The sequence below is a fragment of the Notothenia rossii genome (assembly GCF_949606895.1).
Source record: "Notothenia rossii genome assembly, chromosome: 1".
NCBI lineage: Eukaryota > Metazoa > Chordata > Actinopteri > Perciformes > Nototheniidae > Notothenia > Notothenia rossii.
The window spans coordinates 23,056,713-23,078,549 of record NC_136912.1 but is presented as its reverse complement, the minus strand read 5'-3'; the positions used below and the strand labels follow the sequence as shown (position 1 = coordinate 23,078,549).

The 21,837-nt window shown below is 41.5% G+C and overlaps 1 protein-coding gene across 8 annotated transcripts in view; it reads right to left on the bottom strand.

The window, feature by feature from the left end:
* rbm47 (RNA binding motif protein 47) overlaps positions 1–21,837 on the bottom strand; it is a 30,375-nt gene that overhangs the window by 3,254 nt on the left and 5,284 nt on the right. For 2 of the 8 annotated variants that reach the window (XM_079664136.1, XM_079664134.1), the window contains exons 3-7: positions 4,092–4,959; positions 3,644–3,971; positions 3,168–3,191; positions 2,492–2,698; positions 476–666 (exon numbers count right to left, since the gene is read on the bottom strand). In XM_079664136.1, the coding sequence (XP_079520262.1) occupies positions 476–666; positions 2,492–2,698; positions 3,168–3,191; positions 3,644–3,971; positions 4,092–4,928 (1,587 nt within the window). In that variant the 5' untranslated portion in view covers positions 4,929–4,959. Of the gene's footprint in view, positions 1–475; positions 667–2,491; positions 2,699–3,167; positions 3,192–3,643; positions 3,972–4,091; positions 4,960–8,691; positions 8,817–14,405; positions 14,639–21,837 lie in introns of those variants that run through there. The other 6 variants (XM_079664135.1, XM_079664137.1, XM_079664138.1 and 3 more) reach the window with 6 other exon arrangements.

Here is a 21,837-nt window from a genome sequence, read left to right as displayed (position 1 = left end):
TTAGTACATTCTTTATTAAATGAATGCATTCAATTGTGAGTTCTACATTTAAAAAGACAGACATTAAGCTCTCAAAGTACAAATACAGTACATAATTTGTCATGTAATCTGTGGTGTTACGTGACTAATATTATTTTATTCCACGGCATGTTATTTGACGCTTAAATATAAGTTGCATTGTGGGTAATGTAGGCGCGTGGTATTGCCAAAAGTGATATCTTTGTTTCCGGTGCAGCCAATTTGTTACTTTTTGATACTGGCTTTTGACTCCACCAATGGTACAGTGCAAAGTCTATGGAGTACTCTTTTAAATGTAATGAGTTATGGTGTGTAAAATCAGTTCTCTACACTTTATGATGAAGTACCCATGCGGCCTGGTTTACTGCATCAAGTAACATGCCCTGAGCTGAAAGTGGAGATTTAACATCTTTATCCAATCATATTTACGAGTCAGTAACAGTGTCATTGTGCACACCTGGAAAGGAGGAGGGGTAGATACCGCAGGGAGGACGCTGCCACCGCCATTAGCGCTGTTGTGGTCAGCGTGTTGCATGGCCAGAGGGTTCATAAGGTGCTCAACCGGGTGCACCTTCCCATCCTCCATCAGCTTGGCTGTAGGAGCCGTGCTGAACATGGGGTACTGCCCCCCCAGAGTCTGCATTCCAACTGCAAAGAGAAACAATAATGAGAGCTTGGATAACAGATGGGACCACTGCAGACAACATAGTAAAGCAAAATAGTTTTTTTTTGCCTTTTACAATAAAATAAATAAAAGATCAAACATGGATCAAAGCTCAAACAGACACAGGTATACTTAGATTTGAAGGAAATGTACAAAAGGAGTGCCTGCTAAAGCACTGAAGGTTGAAGGAAACAATTAAGTCAAGAAGGGGAAAAAATAAGTTACACAAGTTGGCGTTGGGGTGTGATTCGGATTATAATGGTGCTATGGATTAACCTCAGTGCTCCAACACATACCCACACACCAAACATACACACACACAGAGTGAACACAACGTCAGTCATTGTTTCAGATGGACAAAGGTATTTTTAATCTGACCACACAGTCCTGGACTAACACTAAACTCCAGATTAGATTTAGGTCAAATATTTTCAGAAAGAGCATCAAGAGTATCACTATACTAGGGACCTCTGAACCCCAAATATATGCCATAAATATTAACAAAAAGTTAAATATTTAAGTTATGTTACAAATATCTGGTAAGTATAGTTGCTTTTTTGTTTGGTAATAAGCTTGAAGATGAAATAATAATACCACTGTGTTAATTTTAACATTGCACTTCTATCATTGAAGTTTCTACATTTTAATATTCTACTTTCAATTTTGAATGTAGTTGATCCTGTTTTAGCCTTATATGAGTTGGGTAGCTTCTCCCTCATTGATACAAATATGCATTTCCTTCTGCTTACCTTCAGGAAAGAAAAAAGGAACCAGGAAACAAACCTTTAAAAAGAAGCCATCTAACAGAAAACCACTTGACAGCAATTCATTTCCGCCTAATATAGACTGGAGACCACACATTTAAAAAACTAAACGATGCTGATGCTGATCATGTAAGCTTAATGTATAAGCAGTGGAGGACACTGGTATTATCCTTCAAGTCAAAATAGTAGACGTGGTTGAAAAGTTGAGAAAGGTAATTTTTGTTTGTTCATTTGGATTCACATCTCAACTCCGTTCTTGAATGTAAGTGTCATAGTGCCAACAAGGCCTGAAACAGCTGCTCCTACAGAGACCTTTTCTTAACTTGTTGAGGTCAAATTGTGAATTTGACCTCAAACGTTTTTGGGATAAATCTTTGTTTTACATTCCAGACACGGTCAGCCACTTTTCAGTAAAAAACTGGAGTTGAGTTGCATGTGTTAAAGGAGATTGGGTTGTTCACCACATACGTCGGCCATGTTTAGACAGACAACAGCACTGCATTAGAAAACGTTCCCATTCAGTTCAATTCCACCACTGCATTGGGGGCGTCAAAAGCGCTTTAGGACAATAAATATTGTCTCATCCTGCACATAAATCAACTTTTGCCTCGACAAAATGCCATGAATTCTGCGTTGGCCAATCAAAAAACAGGGGGCTGGGTTTTAGCCTCTGATAGCTTGATATTTCATGGTCTCAACAGTACACCCCCAACGACGTAGCGCCTTGTGTTATTCTAACACAGTGCTGCTTTTGGTCTGAACACCAGGTAAGAAAAATTTGAGAGGAAAAAAGGACAGAATGAGGAACAAATCATAGCAGTTACTTTCTGGTCATGCTGGAAAGGACAGATATTTAGTGTCGTAATTCTTAAGGGTAAAAAGAAAGGAAGTCCTTTTGCGCCTGACCATCCAGCAACAACCATGATCAAGTGATTTACTAAGTGTTCCTCAAACCACACAGGAGAGAGAGACAGGAAATTACGAGCTGGAAGGTTTAATAAAGGCGTTTGAGATGGGCAAGGATGTATATATCTATCTCACTGACTTGTGCCAGGTTTCATGCCAATGGAGTTGACAGAGGCAGCAAGCTCCAGACTGGGCATCAGCTCATAGGGCTTGTCGAGCTTGGCTTTGCCCTCATGGTAGCGGCTGTAGATGCCACGACCAGCAGAGTAACCTCCCAGGTATGACCCCCGTGGCCCAGGGGTACGGTTACCTGAAGCAGCACGACCACGACCTCGCACAGTACCTGCTTAAAATACAATTAAAGTAATACGTTGACAGGGGTTGTGTTTTAGGACTTGGGCAGTAAGGGCAACTTGTACTGAATTTTTGAAGCGCAACAATATTTTATGATGGGTTCAGAACTTCTTTGAGAATTCCTCCCAAAATATAAGGACTGCTTCAGCAAGAAGAGCTTTTATTTAAGGTAAATATCTGCTCAAGAAGTGCAGTTGCTATCGGAAATGTAAACAACATCTGTTTGAGTTTAGGGTAACTTTGCGTGTTTCCGCAGCAGTGATCTGACTCTTCAGTTCATGACACTGTCAAATGTTTTGTCAATGTTCTTAGCTTTATTGAAATCTCTGCAGTAACCCAGCATGAAATGGGAGTTGACAGCACAGCGGGAAAAGAATGGTGTTAGAAAACATATAGTCACATGGCAAGAAAGTTCATTGTTCATTGAAGGGATAAGTAGGAATAAGGATGAGAGAGATTACCATTGTTCTGTATCATTGGGGATCCTTTGGAGAGAAAACCAAAACACAATGATTGTTGAAAGTCGAATAGATTTTCCTGCTGCCACCCAAATACCATTTATAATCATTCATCAACGATAATGGGATTAGCATCATTGGCCCATCACCTTATTTTGTCTTTGTCTTATTAACAACAAGTCACAAACCCTTATCAAGTTAAGATTTTAAAACTTTCATCAAATAAATTCTTGTCATCAAAGATAAAATCACTATTATCTTAGTCATCATGATAATTTACAAATCATAGCTAATTTATAAAGGTGTGTTTGTCATTGATCCTACAATAGCATCTCTTGGATGTCATCATGAGATCTTTAGCAGGGCATTGGTCCACAGAGTTTCTGCCACCAACTTTAACATACAAAGATGGCTTTCAGAAAAACTAAGTGGCTTTTGCAAATGATCACTACTGATACAAAAAAGCAATTCATTCTAACCTTTAACAAAGTAGTCTCTGTTGGGTCCAATGAGGGTGTTGTATGGGTAACCGTAGTAGGCCAATGTGTAGGGATCACACTGGTAGACGTAGTTCTGTGGAGCCGGCTCTGGAGTGGCTGGAGCTCCCTTGGAGGCTTTCTGGCGAGAGTACTGCTCTTTATCAACAGGCTTGGCGAGAGTCACCTCGATGCAGGAGCCCTCCACCTCTGTGCCATTGAGGTGGTCCATGGCCACGACAGCATCGTCTCTGGAGGTAAAGTGGACGAAGGCGTAGTCACGGATTTTCTTCACTCTTTCAACGCATCCAGCATTGAACTGGTTGAACACCTGATTGACAGAGACAATGAGTGATTGGTTAATGTTTTCTATTAGTAGTATATTTCCTGAAATGTATGTTCTTTACCCAATAAAACCCAGCATCGAGAAATCCCTAAACTGAAGTCCCACCTGTCTGATTGTCTCCTCGCTGGTTTCCATCATGAGATTCCGGACGTAAAGGATCTTCACTGTCTCCATTACGTCTTCGTCCACATCGATCTCCGGCTCGGCCCAGTCGACTGCGATCTGGTGGCCCCAGAGCTGAATACGCCCAGGCATCAACTTCCTGCGAGCCATGGCGGCTGCACGGTGTGACTCGTACTCTACAAAAGCAAAGCCTCTGTTCTTCATCTTGTCTGCAGCGCTGGCATAAACTATCACGTCCAGCACCCCTTCTGTCACTTTGGAGACCTCCTCCAGGATCTCCTCACGCTTTTTGGTCTTTGGGATGCCACCAATGAAAAGACGGCAGTTGTCCACGGAGGAGCAGACCCCCAGCAGCCGCCCCGGCCGCACTTCATAGTTGTTGAGCTCACGCACAGCACGCTTGGCCTCGTGTTTCTCTGTGTACATCACAAACGCGTACCCTCTGTTCTTCCCGTCAAAGTCCATCATTAGCCGCATCTCATAGATACGCCCTACGGACTCAAACACAGGGACTAGCTCATCCTCATAAACGTCACGTGGGATCTTGCCCACAAAGATTTCACACCCCCGTGGTGGAGATGTAGCATTCCAACCAGGAGGAGGGCCATATTTACGCTGACCGTTTTCCTGGACCATCGTGTAGCCGGTGCGATCCATCAGGGTGACCAGTGCAGCCTCATTGGGAGCACCTGCAACTCCCTCAGGGACGTTGAGTTGTCCATGGAGAGGGTTGTGTGAGGCTCCGGCTGGCTGGGAGGGTTTGGGGGGGGCAGTGTTGTTGCTCATGGTTGACGAGGAAGCAGGATCTTCGGCTGTCATTCTGACAAAACCATCCAATCAGATCTGGGGCCTGAAGAGGGCAAAGAGAAACAGGTTTATCAATGACAGTCAATTGTATCAACCACAACTTATATCCAAGACGTAAACACAAGAGGGAAGAATAAAAGAAAACCTGGTAGTGTTCAGAATGAACCTTTTACAACATGACTGTACCAACAATAATTGAGCTGCTTGTTGAATCTGAAAGGTAATCAGTATGCAGACGCAATCACACGCAAGATTAACTAGCTTACAAAACGAACCAAAGGCAAATAATGCGATTGGACAGAATGAGGAAAATACAGCATCTATAAATCCACAGGGGCACCTTCCCCTATCAGTGGTTTTACAACCTTGTTTTGTTGAGTTCCTCAGATCCCTTGCTGATCACTGACCCCTATCAGAGAGAATGAAGGGCTGTAAACCCTGAAACCTCCAGCTCAAGGTTCACTGAGTATGACTGGGTCACAAGCTCATTGTGTGTGTGTGTGTATGTGTGTGTGTTTATGTGTGTGTGTGTGTGTGTGTCAGCAGTAGGTTGGACATGTTGGAGTTGAGCTAGATGAGGAATCCTGAGTAAAATATGACCCCACTTCATGCTGTGACAAAAGCTGTGCACATTAATCTATCGTGCACGTGAACCTGACGCACACTCACCACAAGAGGGTGTTGGACTTTCAACTTCTTTATCATGAGTGTTATAGAGTGTGTGGGTGCAGCTTGTTTTGTGTGCGTGTGTTTCGGTGTGTGTGCCGCTTCATTAAGGGCTATAATAAGAACAGGGAACAATCAGAAATCGCCTTCCAGAGAATAAACCTCTTACTCTCTTATTTTCCCACATTGCCAGCATTCAGAACGGAACAATCCCAGCATTTTAAATCCCCAAATCTCTACGCTGCATACAACACTGAGGCAGCCAATCACAGCACACTACAAAGCAAATTACTTTTGTCAGATTAAAGGTCATGTTAGTAGAAAGACTAAATAAAAAAGCACCTATTTCTAGTTAGACAGGCAGTGTGTGGGCGTGTTGGTGCGTCACAAGACTGCCTGGACTTTGATGGAAATAGGTGAGGCAGCCAACAAAGGTAACGCTACTAAGCCTAGCAACCATGGTAACGCACTCACTCATTTGAGTTGACCCAATATCCCACTCTCCCACACAGACACACACAGATGGACAGACACACACCTGTACACATGTTAGTTGTCCCAAGGCTGGAGGGCTTAGAATGACCTGCACCTCGTCCACAGTGGAACAAAAATGATGCCAATGTCAGCTTGATGGAATAAAATGATTTAAAAATATTTTAAAAATGTGTTGTTGACATAATGTACACATTTAAATGTCATGTTCCTGGTTGAAGCACACTTCTTATTCATGCATTTATTGATATGTACAGGACAAAAGGTCAAAACATGGGTAAAGTTGAAAAAAACTGCAAAGACCAAGAGAGCGGAAAGCCAGGAGGTTGTTTCCTCCTTCTATCAATAGCCGGTAGTTTCTCACTGCATGATGACATAGGTCGGGATGACATTAGAGCATATAACACATTCATTTTGCCAGAGCTTTTGAAATCTAGTTTGCAATAACACGCCCTGAGGATACAGTGTTCACCACTACAGATTTTCCAAATGGCCAATGGATTTGTATTCCTTATGTCAGTGTTGTTTTCCCTGTGCTTCCACAGCTCAACATGCCCTCCCTCTGTTCCTTCTATCGTGTGAAGTGCTAACATGACTCCATCTCTTATCAGCCTTATCTCGCCAGACTGATGACAAAGGGAGGACAATATGCGCTTTGGGAGTTCTGCTCTGTGATAAAAGAAAAGAAGCTATGTGACACTCTGAGTTCAACACTGTGCAACAAAGTTAGTTTAGACTTCTTTAAAAATAAACCATTATGCTTGTGTGTGCATAATGCAGAGTACATTTGTAATATATGTAATGTAAATATAATATATGTATTGTTAAGCCTTGGTGTTGGGGTTCCCTACTTCCTGCTTTTGACCACTTGGAGGTATTCCTAACTTCCTCAGTGCGGACCACTGTTGTGCTGAGGTTTTCCTTTTCTAGGAGAAACTCAGGAAATCACAACCCCAAGCGAAGCAAAACTGAGAGGGACTGTTATAACCTCTCTTCCCTTGCATAATATAAAGAAATGAGAATAGTCAGTGTGCGTGCGTGTGTGTGTGTGTGTGTGTGTGTGTGTGTGTGTGTGTGTGTGTGTGTGTGTGTGTGTGTGTGTGTGTGTGTGTGTGTGTGTGTGTGTGTGTGTGTGTGTGTGTGTGTGTGTGTGTGTGTGTGTGTGTAACATATTTGGACAATCTAAGCATATCTGAAAAAGTGTATAAAGATAAGAAAAAAGGCAAACATGCAAGTAATGCAACATGACAGGAAATCTGTAAATGTATATAAGTGAAAAAAATGCCTTTGAAAATGTTCAACTCCTTGAAAGGTCTGACCTTAAACATGGGTGTGCACAATCTTCTGAAAAAGTGTTAATGCTTGTGTACGTGTGTACGACTGTGTGTGTGTGTGTGTGTGTGTGTGTGTGTGTGTGTGTGTGTGTGTGTGTGTGTGTGTGTGTGTGTGTGTGTGTGTGTGTGTGTGTGTGTGTGTGTGTGTGTGTGTGTGTGTGTGTGTGTGTGTGTGAAAGAGAGAGCAAGCAAAAAAACTGAGGCAGCAACCTGTAGATGATTAACTGTGACAAACACAAATCACAGCCTTTACTCAGAGACAGCCTAAAGACTTCAAGTTGACGTCTCAGTTATTATTAAACTAGATTGTTAGAAAGAAAATTGTAACTAATGTGTGGAACAGCAGGAACAGCTAGTAGCTAGGGGAAAGACAGACAATCAGATCGCGAAACGCCTGGTCAAAGGTTATAAAGTCGGAGATGCACAGGGAGGTAGAGAGCGAAGATTTGATTGGGTAACAGCGCCATCCTGCCGGGTTAAAGTGTTCCAGTTATTGCTGAGGAGATTGTCCATTACATTGTGTTTATGATTGATAGAAGCACCTGATTCTCTATGTATTAACAGCGGGTTATTGGAGACTGAATTGCTTTATGAGCAGACAAAAAGGCTTTTACTGGCTTCCTCAGGATTATACGGTCAGCACAGATTGACTACTGCTGGCAAATTCCATCTTTCTTCTTTGCATTATTAAAGTTCCTCACAGTAGAAAAAGGAAGAAGACCTGGCATTAAATCAACAGTGCTATCATGTTTTCATCTTATTCAGAAGTTTGAAAACCAACAATTCTGTCTTTCACTCTCAATGTAAGGCAGATTACGCAGCAGCAAAGAAAGCCAGAGTGTGGTTTCAATGTGTCTTTAGTTTGATGTTATATTCTAAGTGACACTGATCCAGAAAGAAAACAGGCCACTAGGAAGCCGCCATCTTAGCTGTGTGCGCACGCACATGGGCAAGACTACCCAGAAGCCCCTGACAACATGGTCACAAGGCAACAGGATGGGATCAATGAAACATCAACAATTACAAATGCAAAATCTGCTGTTTTAACACATCACACACATGCAAACACTTTTCAAGCCTCCCTTCACATTTCAGACAAAATGTATGGACATAACTGTTAAATAATCATCTTTAAAGAGTCTCATTGAAGAGTAGAGAATCCCTAAAAACCAATAACAGTCACAGAGAGAGAAGGAAGTGAGAGTGAAACAGAGCAGAGGAGGATCTCACAGCAGAGGGATGTTGGTGGAGGAGAAGAGGAAGGAGAAGGAGGATATAGCTACCCTGTTGCTTCACAGCGCTGCTCTGGGAGTGTTAGTCCACCTCCATGAGAGGCAGGTACAGCAGGGCACTGAGCACAGGGGCCAGCCTCCTCCACACGCACGCACGCACGCACGCACGCACACACACACACACACACACACACACACACACACACACGCACACACACACACACACACACACACACAGAGCCAAAGCATTAGAGCTTGTGAAGGAGGAGCTAAAGCACGTACTGTGTGTGCCTGTGTCTGTGGGCAGAGCCAAGCCCTACTTCTCAGGAAGTTTAGGGGAAACATTTTTAAGTATTGAATACACAAACACATACACATAAATCACAAGTGGAAAGTAATTAGGTAGTCACATAAATGTTTCAATTGTATGCAACTTTTTGCTTATTATTGTAGAAATAGTGTAGGCCTATTCTTAAGCCTGCTACATTTATCCGACAGCTAGTTTCTTTTCAAAATGTACATGTTTAAATAAACGTGATTATTCGTTTAACATTAAACAAGTGATTCCCAAACCTTTTGCCTTGTGACCACTGGATTCAAATTATTTCATATCATATCAGTCACAGGGGACATTTTCTTTTCTATGTTTACTCTTGATACTTTTCTGGAAACTTCTTTGACCCCTGATAAATACACAAAGTAGCTGTTGCACAAAGCTGCAAATCTTCACTCTGTAACTAATGAAGGCACAGTGGGTGATGGGAGTGGGAGGAGAGGAGGCTAATGGGAAAAGTAGTTTTCAATGGTTTTCAGGGTTTTCTGCTTAGAGTTGCAGAAATTGCCCAAAAATGTCAGGAAACGGTCAGCCGGGGTTTTAATACTTCCTCATGTTGTTGTCTTACTCTGAGCGGCATTTGGAAATTCTGACTGGGAGTAACCACTAGAGTGATTAATGTCATGTCAGCACAAGACTACAACTGTGTGTGTGTGTGTGTGTGTGTGTGTGTGTGTGTGTGTGTGTGTGTGTGTGTGTGTGTGTGTGTGTGTGTGTGTGTGTGTGTGTGTGTGTGTGTGTGTGTTTGTGTGTGTGTGTATTCGGGCATGCACATGTGTTTTTTGTACATAACAACGGTGAACATGCTCCTAGCACAGCTTAACTTAACCAAACAACTCACACCTTCCTGGGCAGTCAAGAGAGCAGATAGAGAAACGGCAGAGAGAAAACGTCACTCGCTCAGTTTCTGTTTCTGTCTAAAAAAACTCCCCACAGTGTTATGGAGAAAAAAGCAAGAAAAGAGGGAGTGAGGGACAGAGAGAGCAAATGGGGTAAGAGGGAGAGAGATGAAAGTCACAGTGTGTGGTCAACAGTGCGCTGAGTTTCAGCTGCTATTGAAACCAGCCCCACTCCTTAACGACTGAGCAAACAGGCAAAATAAAGTCTATTTAGCATAAAGACCAGAGAACGATGGAGACACAAAAGAAGAGATTAGAGCACAAATGATCGAGACCTTTAATCAAGACCCAATTATAAGGATGTCAAAACCACTACGAAGATATTAGAAGGAGTGAAAAACATCACATCACAAGTCACATTTCATTTAAATAAGGTGCCAGAGTCCAATAAATCCATATAAAATATAAAAAAGACAAATAATATGCCAGTGGAGGATTCCCTGTCCTAACTGGCCCCCTGTCATTTTGGGAAAAGTGACCCGGGGCAAAATAAGTTGAGTACCCCTGCTCAAAGCCGAGTGCGTCAATCTAAATAAAAGATTAACTGTCATTCATTAGTGCGAGCCAATCAGGATGCAGACGCGCCTCAGAGGCTTCAGGTGTTCTGTTGACCGTACAGACCATCAGGTCAGCGGTTAATCGTTGAACCCCACAGGTAAATCTGACAAATTCAAGAAAAACATTTACTGACTCTTGTCTCTTAATCATTGTTCGTGTTCACTAAATCATTGGCTGGAAACAAAAACACTTCACATACAACAACTGCTGCAGGAACAATCCAGTGAATTCTATTTTCTAAGGGACTATTTTTAGCTGTGGCTTAATACACATTTTCAGTGCAACAGTATTTTTGATTTTATGAGAATAAGCAAACATAGAAAATTGCCAGCTCTGTGCATGGCAAAGTTACACAAATAGTGAACATTAGGCATAAAAACGTACATTATCAGGATGGCGTTTTGTTCATGATGGGAGAATGGAAACCAAACCTTACCGACTTTTATATTTATTTAATGTACGTTGTTGGTTACCTTTGCGAAGCTGGTTCACACACACACACACACACACACACACACACACACACACACACACACACACACACACACACACACACACACACACACACACACAGGCAAAAAGTGTGAATGAGCAGGAATAAAGTCAGCAATAAAGCGTTGCTGGTAATCAGTATCTTGGCCGGAAAGCTTGAATTCTCTCCATCCATATAAGTAAATGAGTAGCGTGTCACAAGACTCAAGGTCCTGCTGTTTCTTTCTGTAGAGCGATACGACCTGGAGGGGTGCACCACAGTGTTAATCTCACACTGAGTTTTCCTGGAAACAGTATCTCTAAGACAAGTGCAGAAACCGTCAAACTGTTTCCTGCTGTGATTTTTTGTGTACTGTAATTGTTTCAGGTAGTTTACACAATTTCACTGTGTCCAATGATTCATTTACTTTAAGATGTGAGGCAGGAATATATGGTCGTGAATAAGAAACTATAAAATACAGTTCAGTGTCTTTTGCACACATTGCATTATGAAAGTCTGCAGCAGTAAATGACAGAGGCAAGCAGTGCCCTGACAGAGAGAAGTGAGAACTGTGGCTGACCCTCAGGACTCATGATGTCCTCACACTGCGGTTCACCCAGTTCAACTGTCAGCATGCTGACTAAGACAGGATGGAGCATTACAGTAAGTCACCTTGAGGGAAGCTGCGTTATCACAGTCTTAACATTAGCTGTTTTTCTGTCCCTGAGTAAATATTAGCACACAGTCCTGGATAGTAGTTTACAAAGCAAAATGAATGGTGCAACTATCAACTACTTACATTATTGTTTAATCTTCTCGATTCATTGGTCTGTAAAATGTTAGATTTTTTTTTTCTCCAAGATCTCAAAGTGACGTGGTTAATCTTCACTTAACACTTAAAGCTATATTTGTATAATTGTTTCATAAGAACAAAGTATAACATAATGATGTCCAACAATATGAGAAAAAGGTGCCATTTTGAACTCCTGCTTCATATGGTGCGTGCCCATTTTGTGCATGAAAGCAGGTTTACTTCAGAGATTCAATGCCCCTAAATGAGTATTCACTGCAGCTCATAAAGACCTACATTTCAGCCTGAAGGGCATGTCCATAATTATCATATGACGTAACCTATGTTTGGTCTATTTAACAGAATAACATAAATACACAACAACGCATTAAAGGTGTCTTCCAGAACAATCATTTTTAGAAAAACAGCCTTAATTTAGTCCATTTTTGAATGTTTTAAGATCAAGGATCTCATTAGCTACTTCAGGACGCAAAAGTATAACTGGGAACACTACAGGTGACCCTTCAATATCCAGGAGTTAACATTATGGAGACTATAAAGCACTGAATGTCAAAAGTAACATTTTAAGCACAAATGAACACATTGACCAAAGACAGCCGTGCTCCAGTCCTGTTTCTCGGCTCCCATCCATGTACCTGTCACCCTCATTCCTGTGATTCACTCAAGCTCAAAGGAGAGAGGCAGGGGCGAAAGGGGAAGAAGGGAAGGTGTAGAGAGGAAGGACAAGCTGAGAGGGAGAAGGGTGAGGAGGGGGGAGACAAGTAGAAAAAAAGGATAGAGAGTGATTATGGAGAGCAGCCTGAGAGGCTAACGATCAGAGAGGAGGGGACCAAATGTCCGGGCCTCCCTCAGAGCTGAAAGCACTTTAAAGTGAAACTGAAGAATTTCAGGTCAGACGGAGTGCGTTAGTGACCGACTTCAGCTCAACCCGACTTCAACACGGAGGTATGATTCCAGTTAATTTACTCTGAGGGCCCCCCTACCTTTAAGACCCACACATTCGTCCACCCAAAGCACCACAGTTTTACCCCAACACTACAAAGAGCCATTTTCTCTTTAACTGAAATACCAGCACCAGCATTGACAATGACTGATTCAAGCTAATCCTAAGGGCTTTGGTTTCAGACTGAATGTAAAAGCATGACAGGATAAAAAGGTCAACTGCGAGCGTAAATTGCCACATATGTCCCCTCACACAGCTTCGCAGTCATTACTAATCATAAGAGCTGCTTTAGCTTTAGCGCTAGCTCAAAGGGGCTTTGCTTCCTTAGGCAAACACATTCCTCAGGCTAATCAGCTAGCCTGCTCAAGGCCACAGCAGACATTGTTTCAGACAATTACTACTGACGTTGACAGTGTCACACACTCGTGATAAAGGCTTTAGTGGCCCCTGTGTGTGTGTGTGTGTGGTGTTTGTGTGTTTGTGTGTGTGTGTGTGTCATAAGGGGATGCTGGCAAGCTTTAAGCCAATAGGAGAGTTGCTGATATGTGACACACTTACATTTTTTTTTTTTTTTTAGCATCCTTCACCCTCTCACTTACCTAGCAGGCTTTCAAATGAGCTCACCTTCATACACACTTTTATAATCAAACAACGTCCCACCCTGTCTACAAACACAGTCAAGAGAGCGTGTTTCAGACTCCTACAATGGCACAATTGCCCAAACTGAAGAAATATTTGTCAATAAACTCTCTTTGCTTTAATTGTAAATAAGAGGACAAGTAAAACTGAATCATTAGAACAGTGAATTGTATCCCTTTTCACTGCATTTATAGCATTGAATGCCATATAAATCAAACACACACACACACACACACACACACACACACACACACACACACACACACACACACCAAACAGCTCACCTCATAAGGGTAAAGTCCACATGTTATATGACGGAGAACCCGGAAATCTATGGTCTATATTAATACCAATCTCTCCATGTAGTCACTGGAGCAGTTTTTATCCCCCTCCCTAAACACACACAATCACACACACACACACACACACACACAATCACACACACAATCACACACACACACACACACACACACACACACACACACACACACACACACACACACACACACACACACACACACACACACACACACACACACACACACACACACACACACACACACACACACACACACACACAGTGCCATGCCACTCCACTGGTTCCACTGGTTTCATTGTCAGGACCTCTTGGTATCCTTTCACCCACTGATTGGTTTAAGTGCCTTTGTTTATATTTATAATTATTTTGGCTCTGACAAATCAACGAAACTGGGAAGTGCAGCAACTCTAGCCAGATGAAACCACTGGCAGATTTCATCCGAAAGTAGAGGGTAAAATAAGCATCAAGACAAACTCTATTAAATGTGTCCTTCAGAAGACAGTCAGGTTTGGTAACAGAGAGGATCATAACGACAAACTCAAGTATTTCCAAACAATTTTACTATCAGACCTTTAATCTAAAAAGTAGCAATAAAGTGTTGCACACTCTGGCTCAGTAGGCGTTCTCTTCTAAGTTGCAGAATTACATTCATCAAGATCACAAGTTTCATTTTGAAGCATTTAAATGACAGGTTGACGCAAAAACAAAAAGTGATACTTTAAAATATACATGTTTTGTTTCCAGAGACATTAAAAAAAGACAGAAACACGAGTTGTTATTAACACATTACCTGTATCCCAAACTGAGGGTCGTAGATATCGACGAGCAGGCGGTGAAGATGCAGATGATGGCGGTAAGGTTTGATTTTGAACAATCACGCTTAAACAAAAATTGACTTTGTGACGTTGACAGGATGCAGCAGTTAGACTGTCTCCTTGCCTGCCTGCGTCTCAGTGTTTGAGTGTGGAGGTAAGCAAAGGTGGCTTAGTGTTTACTCGTTCTCAATGACAAGAAGAGAGAGAGGTGGGGCCACTAAGTACAGGTAACCCCCCCCCACCACCACCACCACCACCACCACCTTTTTCTCCCTTCAATCTCTCTCTCTCTCTTAGCTGATAAGGAATAAGACAGAAAGGGAGGGTGAGCTATAAAAGTGCAGAGGGTGTGGCAAATGATTGACAACAACCAAGAAAAAGTCATGGGCTAGTGTGCATATGTATTTACAGAAATAAAAAGGATCAAGCTGTGAAAGAAATAATAATAAGTGAGTTAGAATAAAATAAAAGCTGAAGAATAAGGATGTAGTAAACATTCCTGAAACAAGACTTTGCAACTCGCAGAATAAATGTGGATAGGTCATCCATCATGAAGCAGCCCGCCATGACCAGCTGAGTTGGACAAATATATATGTATATCTGTATTAAACAGCAAAAACCAATATCTAAAATAAAATCGGATTTGAGCTCAGCCCTGGTCAAATGTTATTATGTATTTATTGTTATTTAACATCTTGACATACTGGCCTTTACTCATTAACATATTGTATAAACATAATGTCACCATAGCCAGTTTGATTCATCTTCTAGGAATCATGAATGTCTAACAGCTATCCATTCAATAGTTGTTGAATTATCTCTGGAAGTGGTGGATCAAAACCAACATTGCTTTTCTACGAGTGCGTGGGAAAGAAACACTTATAGATCATACAAAGTACAGCTAACCATAAAACACGTCCCTAGAATCTGTCACTTCAGTCGTCAGTTAACCAACCTGAGATCATACAGTATAACCCAGGGAGCAACCGTGTGGTTTCATCAAACTAAATATTAACTTTTTGTATATCTTTAGGCACATTTTGTAAAGAAAATAATGTGTAGGTCAATATAGACTCAAAATCATTGAAACAGCACAGAGAAAGCTTCTGTAAATCTTTGCCTGACGCCTTTTAGAATAAACAGCAGTGGCGGCCGGTGGAATTGTTTCTAGGTAGGGCTGTGCAAACATCCCAGTATGACTTAATGCAAAAAAAGAGAGAAAAATAGTTTTCAGTGTTAATTTACCAGTCTTACATTTGAATGCCTCCATAAACAATTTAAGCATTTGAGACTGGGGGCTATGTACAAAAACGTAAAAACAATGGCATTAGCAATACTTGCATACATATATGTATATATATGATATATTACAGAACAACGGTATAATCAACAGTAATTCAAAAAGCTGAAGATGTATGTAAATCAATGTGGTGTACGTCTTTGGCGTGCCTTTAAAAATGGTGGCAGTCTCCAGGCGCTCCTCCAGCACAGTGTGCAGGAAACAAAGTCCACCAATCCCCTGAAAATGCCAGGCTTGACTGAAGAGTCAGTCCCGTCATGCCAACGCAAAGCCAGCTCAACAGCCCCACACAACTTCATTATTTTGGATAAAGAATGCCTGTTTTTATCCACCTCCTCATTGAGTGGCTGGATGGCTCAAAATATTTTTTTTAGGCCATAAAATGCAGGTCCTTACTCGTTTTAGGACAACTCATGACCTTTTACTAAACCATCAAAGTCGTTATATTAAACATACAATTAGTTTTGTTTCATTTAAAAAAAAGATTTAACAACACTAACCAGGTGTTTAAAAGTGCAAACCTCAATCTGGGAGGGAATACATTTCCCTTTAAACATACATGGGAATGCAGTATAGTTGTTTGGGGGACAGTCATTTTGATGAAGACATGATTGTAGTGGGACCAGGCATCTTAATCATTAATCATGATGATTTATGTTTAGTTAACAAGCACTAATAAACCTTTATTTTCTCGTGCAGTTATAGCATGTGTTTAGGAACAGATAAACACAGTGGAGATAAAGAGAATACAATCCAGATTAAATCTGTCACATTCCACTCATATATGCCAGAAACACAGAGAAGGAGAGTACGTTGACAATGTGTGGAAGTTTATTTAACCTTAAACAACCCTTTTGTGGGGAAAGAGGTCTATAGCTCTTATCAGACGGGGTGCCGTTATACGCCACCACAAGTGTGTGTATGGAGGTGTGTGTTTGAGTGTGTGCTGTTACCATTGTACAGGTGAAACATTAACCAATGACTCTGTTAATGAAGGACATGCAATCACCGATTCTCACACACGCACACACACACACACACACACACACACACACACACACACACACACACACACACACACACACACACACACACACACACACACACACACACACACACACACACACACACACACACACACACACACACTATATGTAGATAGCCAGTTCAAAGTTTACAGATGGAGAAATGTATTCTCTCCGCCAACAGAGTGGTTGGAGTGAAGGCCATGTGCAGCAATAAACCTACTTTAGAGGTGGAGGAGAGGGTGATTCAAAGACCAAGATGACTTGATTGCCAGCACACTGTATCACACAAACACACTCTCTCAGGTACAAACACACTAATATATAGTCAAGGAAAAGGCAACTTTAAAAGGAAAAACATAAGAAAAAATGAGGAATTATGTATACAAATGTAAATATAAACTGCTAATACATGCCAGAGATAGACACCCTACTTAGACAGGTGCATGTGTTTACGTGGTGAAGGAAGACACAAATAAAGAGAAAAGTTATAACAGGTAGTAGAAGTTAAAAAACACAATCCACCATTATGATAGAAAGGACAATATGTATGTTATAAACTCACGAGTCATGCACCGAGGATAGCCATCAGTCCGAGACAGACAGAGAGACATGGGGGAACTGGCCTGACTGGTCTGATATGAACCCACACACAACGAAGCAAGCTGCACACAAACAGATTCAAACGGTCACTGACTCAGATGGGGGGTGTTCAAGTCTGAGGAAGAGTTTGCTGAGTTGGTGTTGCCTTGTTGTCACCAACCAAACTCAGAGTAACGTACACACAGATACACAATTACCAGATAGCAGTATTGTTATAACGCAGCTATGCATGTTTGTGGGTATACACAAAGAGATGCAGAGCAGTTCATTGCAGCATGTTTTATTAACAGCATGTTATGCATATGATTTCTATTTTTATCATTTCAAGCTCAATCATTCAATTTTAATATAGTTTAAGCTCTTCTTACGGTGCTGTTATTTTATATGTTCTGTTACTGTGATCTTTAAAATAAAAAAATGTGTTCAACATACATTTTATTTCACAAGCACAATTTTGTGAGCAAGAAAAATAACACATTATGTTAAACTGAATTGTTTGTCAGTTTCCACTTGGTATTAGAAGCCTTTTAAAATGATAATTCTGTTCAAAAATGATTCAAATGTAATTGAACCTTACTGCCTTAACTTCAACACAGGGTTGATGAAATGTTTCCTATTTGACTCAAATCTAAAATGATGTCCAACAAGGCTTTAGCAGAACTACATGTTTAGAACATGTAAGATTTAACATTGAGTCAGATATTATAACTGCTGAGCCAATTTCAACAGACATGTTCCGGAAACAATGACTGTCGCTGGTCGGAGGTTTGCCATTGTACGTACATTTGTATGAACTGCTAATGGAAACAAAAATACAACAGAAATGTGAGATGTGTCTCGTCCCCGCGGGGCATGACAGACCTCTGAAGGGCTTCAGCGGAGCAAAGTGCTCCTTTCTTAAGAAAATACTTAAAGTAGAAACACTTGAGTGTCTGCATGCTTGTGTTTTGGTTTTGACCATGAAAGTCCCTTTACTTCTGTATCTTTATCTCCTTCTACCTCACTTGTACTATCAATAAAACGTTTAAAAAATATCGTTCATACATTTTTTTCGAATAAGCGATTGTAGAGAAATATGACTAAAATATAATGTTACTTTATTGTTCTTTTCTTTTTATCCTGGTGCAAGTCTCGTAAAGTTCTAGATTATATGCAAAACTTCAACTGAAACTAAGAGTAAAACAATCTCATTCATTCCTACACAATAGAAATTGAAACTAAACCTGCTCAAGTAACTTGAAAAAAATGAAAGGAACATTCAAAACTGAATAACAAATGCAATTTATCAATGCAAGGTTATTTATGCATTTTTAGAAGCAGGTCATTCAACACTTTAGGGCCAGTAAACCTTAGTTAAAGGACACCACAGGGTCACACACATGTGCATGGTCCCCCCTAACTCACAGACTATGCGTGTGCATGCGGTGTTTGAAGGGACAGACGGATTTTCTGAAAAACAACCGCTGATGAGTGTAAAATCGCTGTTCTGACTAAAAAACCTGAAACAGTTCTACCGCACTGTTCTGCCTGTCGGGAAAACGTTGTTCTATAACACTTCCTCATTCAAAGGTTCACCTCACATCCTTTAACTACCGTCAACCAATCCCAGTGTTCCATTTATGATTAACAAAAATGACTCAGCAAAAAAAGGAGCCTTTCTGCCCTCCCACAATCTGCACGCACGCACGCACGCGCACACACACAGGATCTAATATTAAAGTCCAAACATTTTTTTTCCATCCTGATGAAAGAAGTTTCCCCTTTTGCCTAGAATTGTGTCAGCTGACACTGTAGTCATGTGATTTGTCGCTATCCAATGGCAGCTTAGAGCATTGTGTGTTTAGGTGCTACAATCACTGCCAAGGTCAAGGCGACGTGGAAGGAGAGAGAGAGAGAGAGAGAGAGAGAGAGAGAGAGAGAGAGGGAGAGAGATAAAGATGTTAGAAGGAGTTGAACGACTAAAGGACAAAAGATAGAGTCATCCTCATGACTTATAACCACACTGAAGCCACTTATTACCTTGTCAGTAACCAGTAACCATTTTAACGTCAACATGTGTGACAGTCTTCTCCCGGCTCTGGGAAACAACACTGACTCTCTATGTGATTAAGTGTAACCAGCATCTTTCAGATAAAAGCACAGAATAAACTCAAATTAGAGCAAATCTGAGAGGACTATCTGTAATAAACAATCAACAGTCCTGGTTTTGGTGACATTTGGTTTTGTGGAGTCCATTAAAGAGAAAGTGTGTAAGATTTACTGGCATCTAGGGCTGCAGTTGTAGATTGCACTCAACTGAAGACCCCTTATCCTCACCCCTCCCCTTACCAGACTGTAGTTACGCCACAGTACCGTCACCTTGTTTAGAGGCCATCCTTAACATAACATCCTTAAAATAATAATTTAGAAGCTATGAAATTCTGGCGTTGCGTTGAGTAACACTGAACTTTAGGGGCCTTCATTTAATGTCTTTGATTTGTCTGTTTTGAGCTACAGTAGACGCTTGGTAGTGCAGCATGAGAGACTGGGGATGGACCCTCCCCCTATAAAAAGGGCTCATTCTGAGCTAACAAAATCACAACAATTCACCATTTCACCTAATCAAACCATATTTAAATATATTATATTCCTTTCTACTAATAGATTGTTCAAAATATTGCATACTGGCCCTTTAAGAGAAACTGAAACCACAAACTTCAGACTGTCTGACGGGTTGTGGCAAAGAAAACAAATGTGGGAGCGTCTTGTTAGACGACTGGTTTCAGCGCATGTCACATAACCGCAACAGCTTGTGTTCGATGCAGCCTCCGGATATCTGTTACCCCTCTCTTTCTCTCTCTGCGTATCTCACAATTAATTTTCATATTATGGTGCTTTCATGTAAGATCTTACATCCCATACACAGTGTTTCCATGTAAGGAATACTGCAAATTAGTCAATTCAAGTTTCTGAATGACTCTTTTTTCTTTAGCATGAAGCAGCTCATTATTAAATATCAAGATGATAACTGCTAATCAAAATACCAGAAACTGCAATTGGGATGTAATGTTACCTTTATCAACATGCATGTACTGTATGCCGGTTGTAAAAGTACAGGCATCTTCTGGCAATCTTAAACCTGCAATTTTCACCATCACTTGGAAACTTTCCTGGAAAGATTGTTTTCTAGCTCAAGGACACACACACACACACACACACACACACACACACACACACACACACACACACACACACACACACACACACACACACACACACACACACACACACACACACACACACACACACACACACACACACACACACACACACACACACACACACACACACACACACACACACACACACACACACACACACACACACACACACACACACACACAATCGTACACACACCATCACACCGACCAGGAAAGTGAGACTGAAAAATAAAACAGGCAGATAAGAGCTGAATGAAAAGCTGGTGGAATATCAGCGCGGGTCAACTCCAGCTAACGCCCCCTAATCACAGATCCCTTAACACACAATAGCTAAACAGGCTAACAATGTCACGCGAAACAGGGTGTTATGATGAGACAAAATAAATCATCCTGAGAAACTAACATGTAATCCACCTGTTCACCTGCTGAAACTAGGGACAAGTGCGTGTGTCCGTTTTGTGAATGGGTTCACAGAGTCAGTCTCGGCCATGGAACATTCCACTCTAGCAAGGTACAGTAGGAGGTGGGAGGTTGGGTGCACGCATGTGTGTGTCTGTGTGTGTGGGATCTTATCATAAAACGCAGTGTTGTATTGCTACTTTCTTTTCCCCAGTACCTACACACTTCCACACACATAAACACACACCCCTCAACACCGCTTGCATTTGCTGCTTGCCTTCCTTGCCAGAATCAAATCACCCCCTGCACACACACACATACACACACACACACACACACGCACGCGCAAACACACACACACCCCTTGCCTATTGGCCTGCTGTCCAGACAACTAGCCCATTGTGTGGGACAACAGGTATGCAGAGAAGAGGCCGTTTGAGAACAGGATGCTCTGTCCATGTATAAGTGTGCAGGTAAAAGGATAGCTTCACCTTTTTTTTAACAATAGTAGCATGCCCACGCGTACAACACCACTCGTGAAAAGTTCTTCAATGATTCAATGACAGTGTCCCTACAATGAACCCTTCACAGCCAGTATGCACAAGAGCAACAATCACAGCAGAAAATAAAAGTTTCTTTTTTTTTGAAACAGGCTTTAATACGCCTCTATTCATCTGAAAAAGGCCAAAGGAGGAGGCAGAAACTAGAGGGTGAAATGGAGCATAATAACAGCATTAGCGTACGAGCAGGTTGAAGGACAGAGAGGGAGGAACGGAGGGGTTCAGCGGTGTCACCACACAGGAGGGGGGTGGAGGGGTCACACAGGGGTTAAAGGTTGAGCCTCAGAAGTGGAGGGGGGTCCGAGAGAGAAACGGGGGAG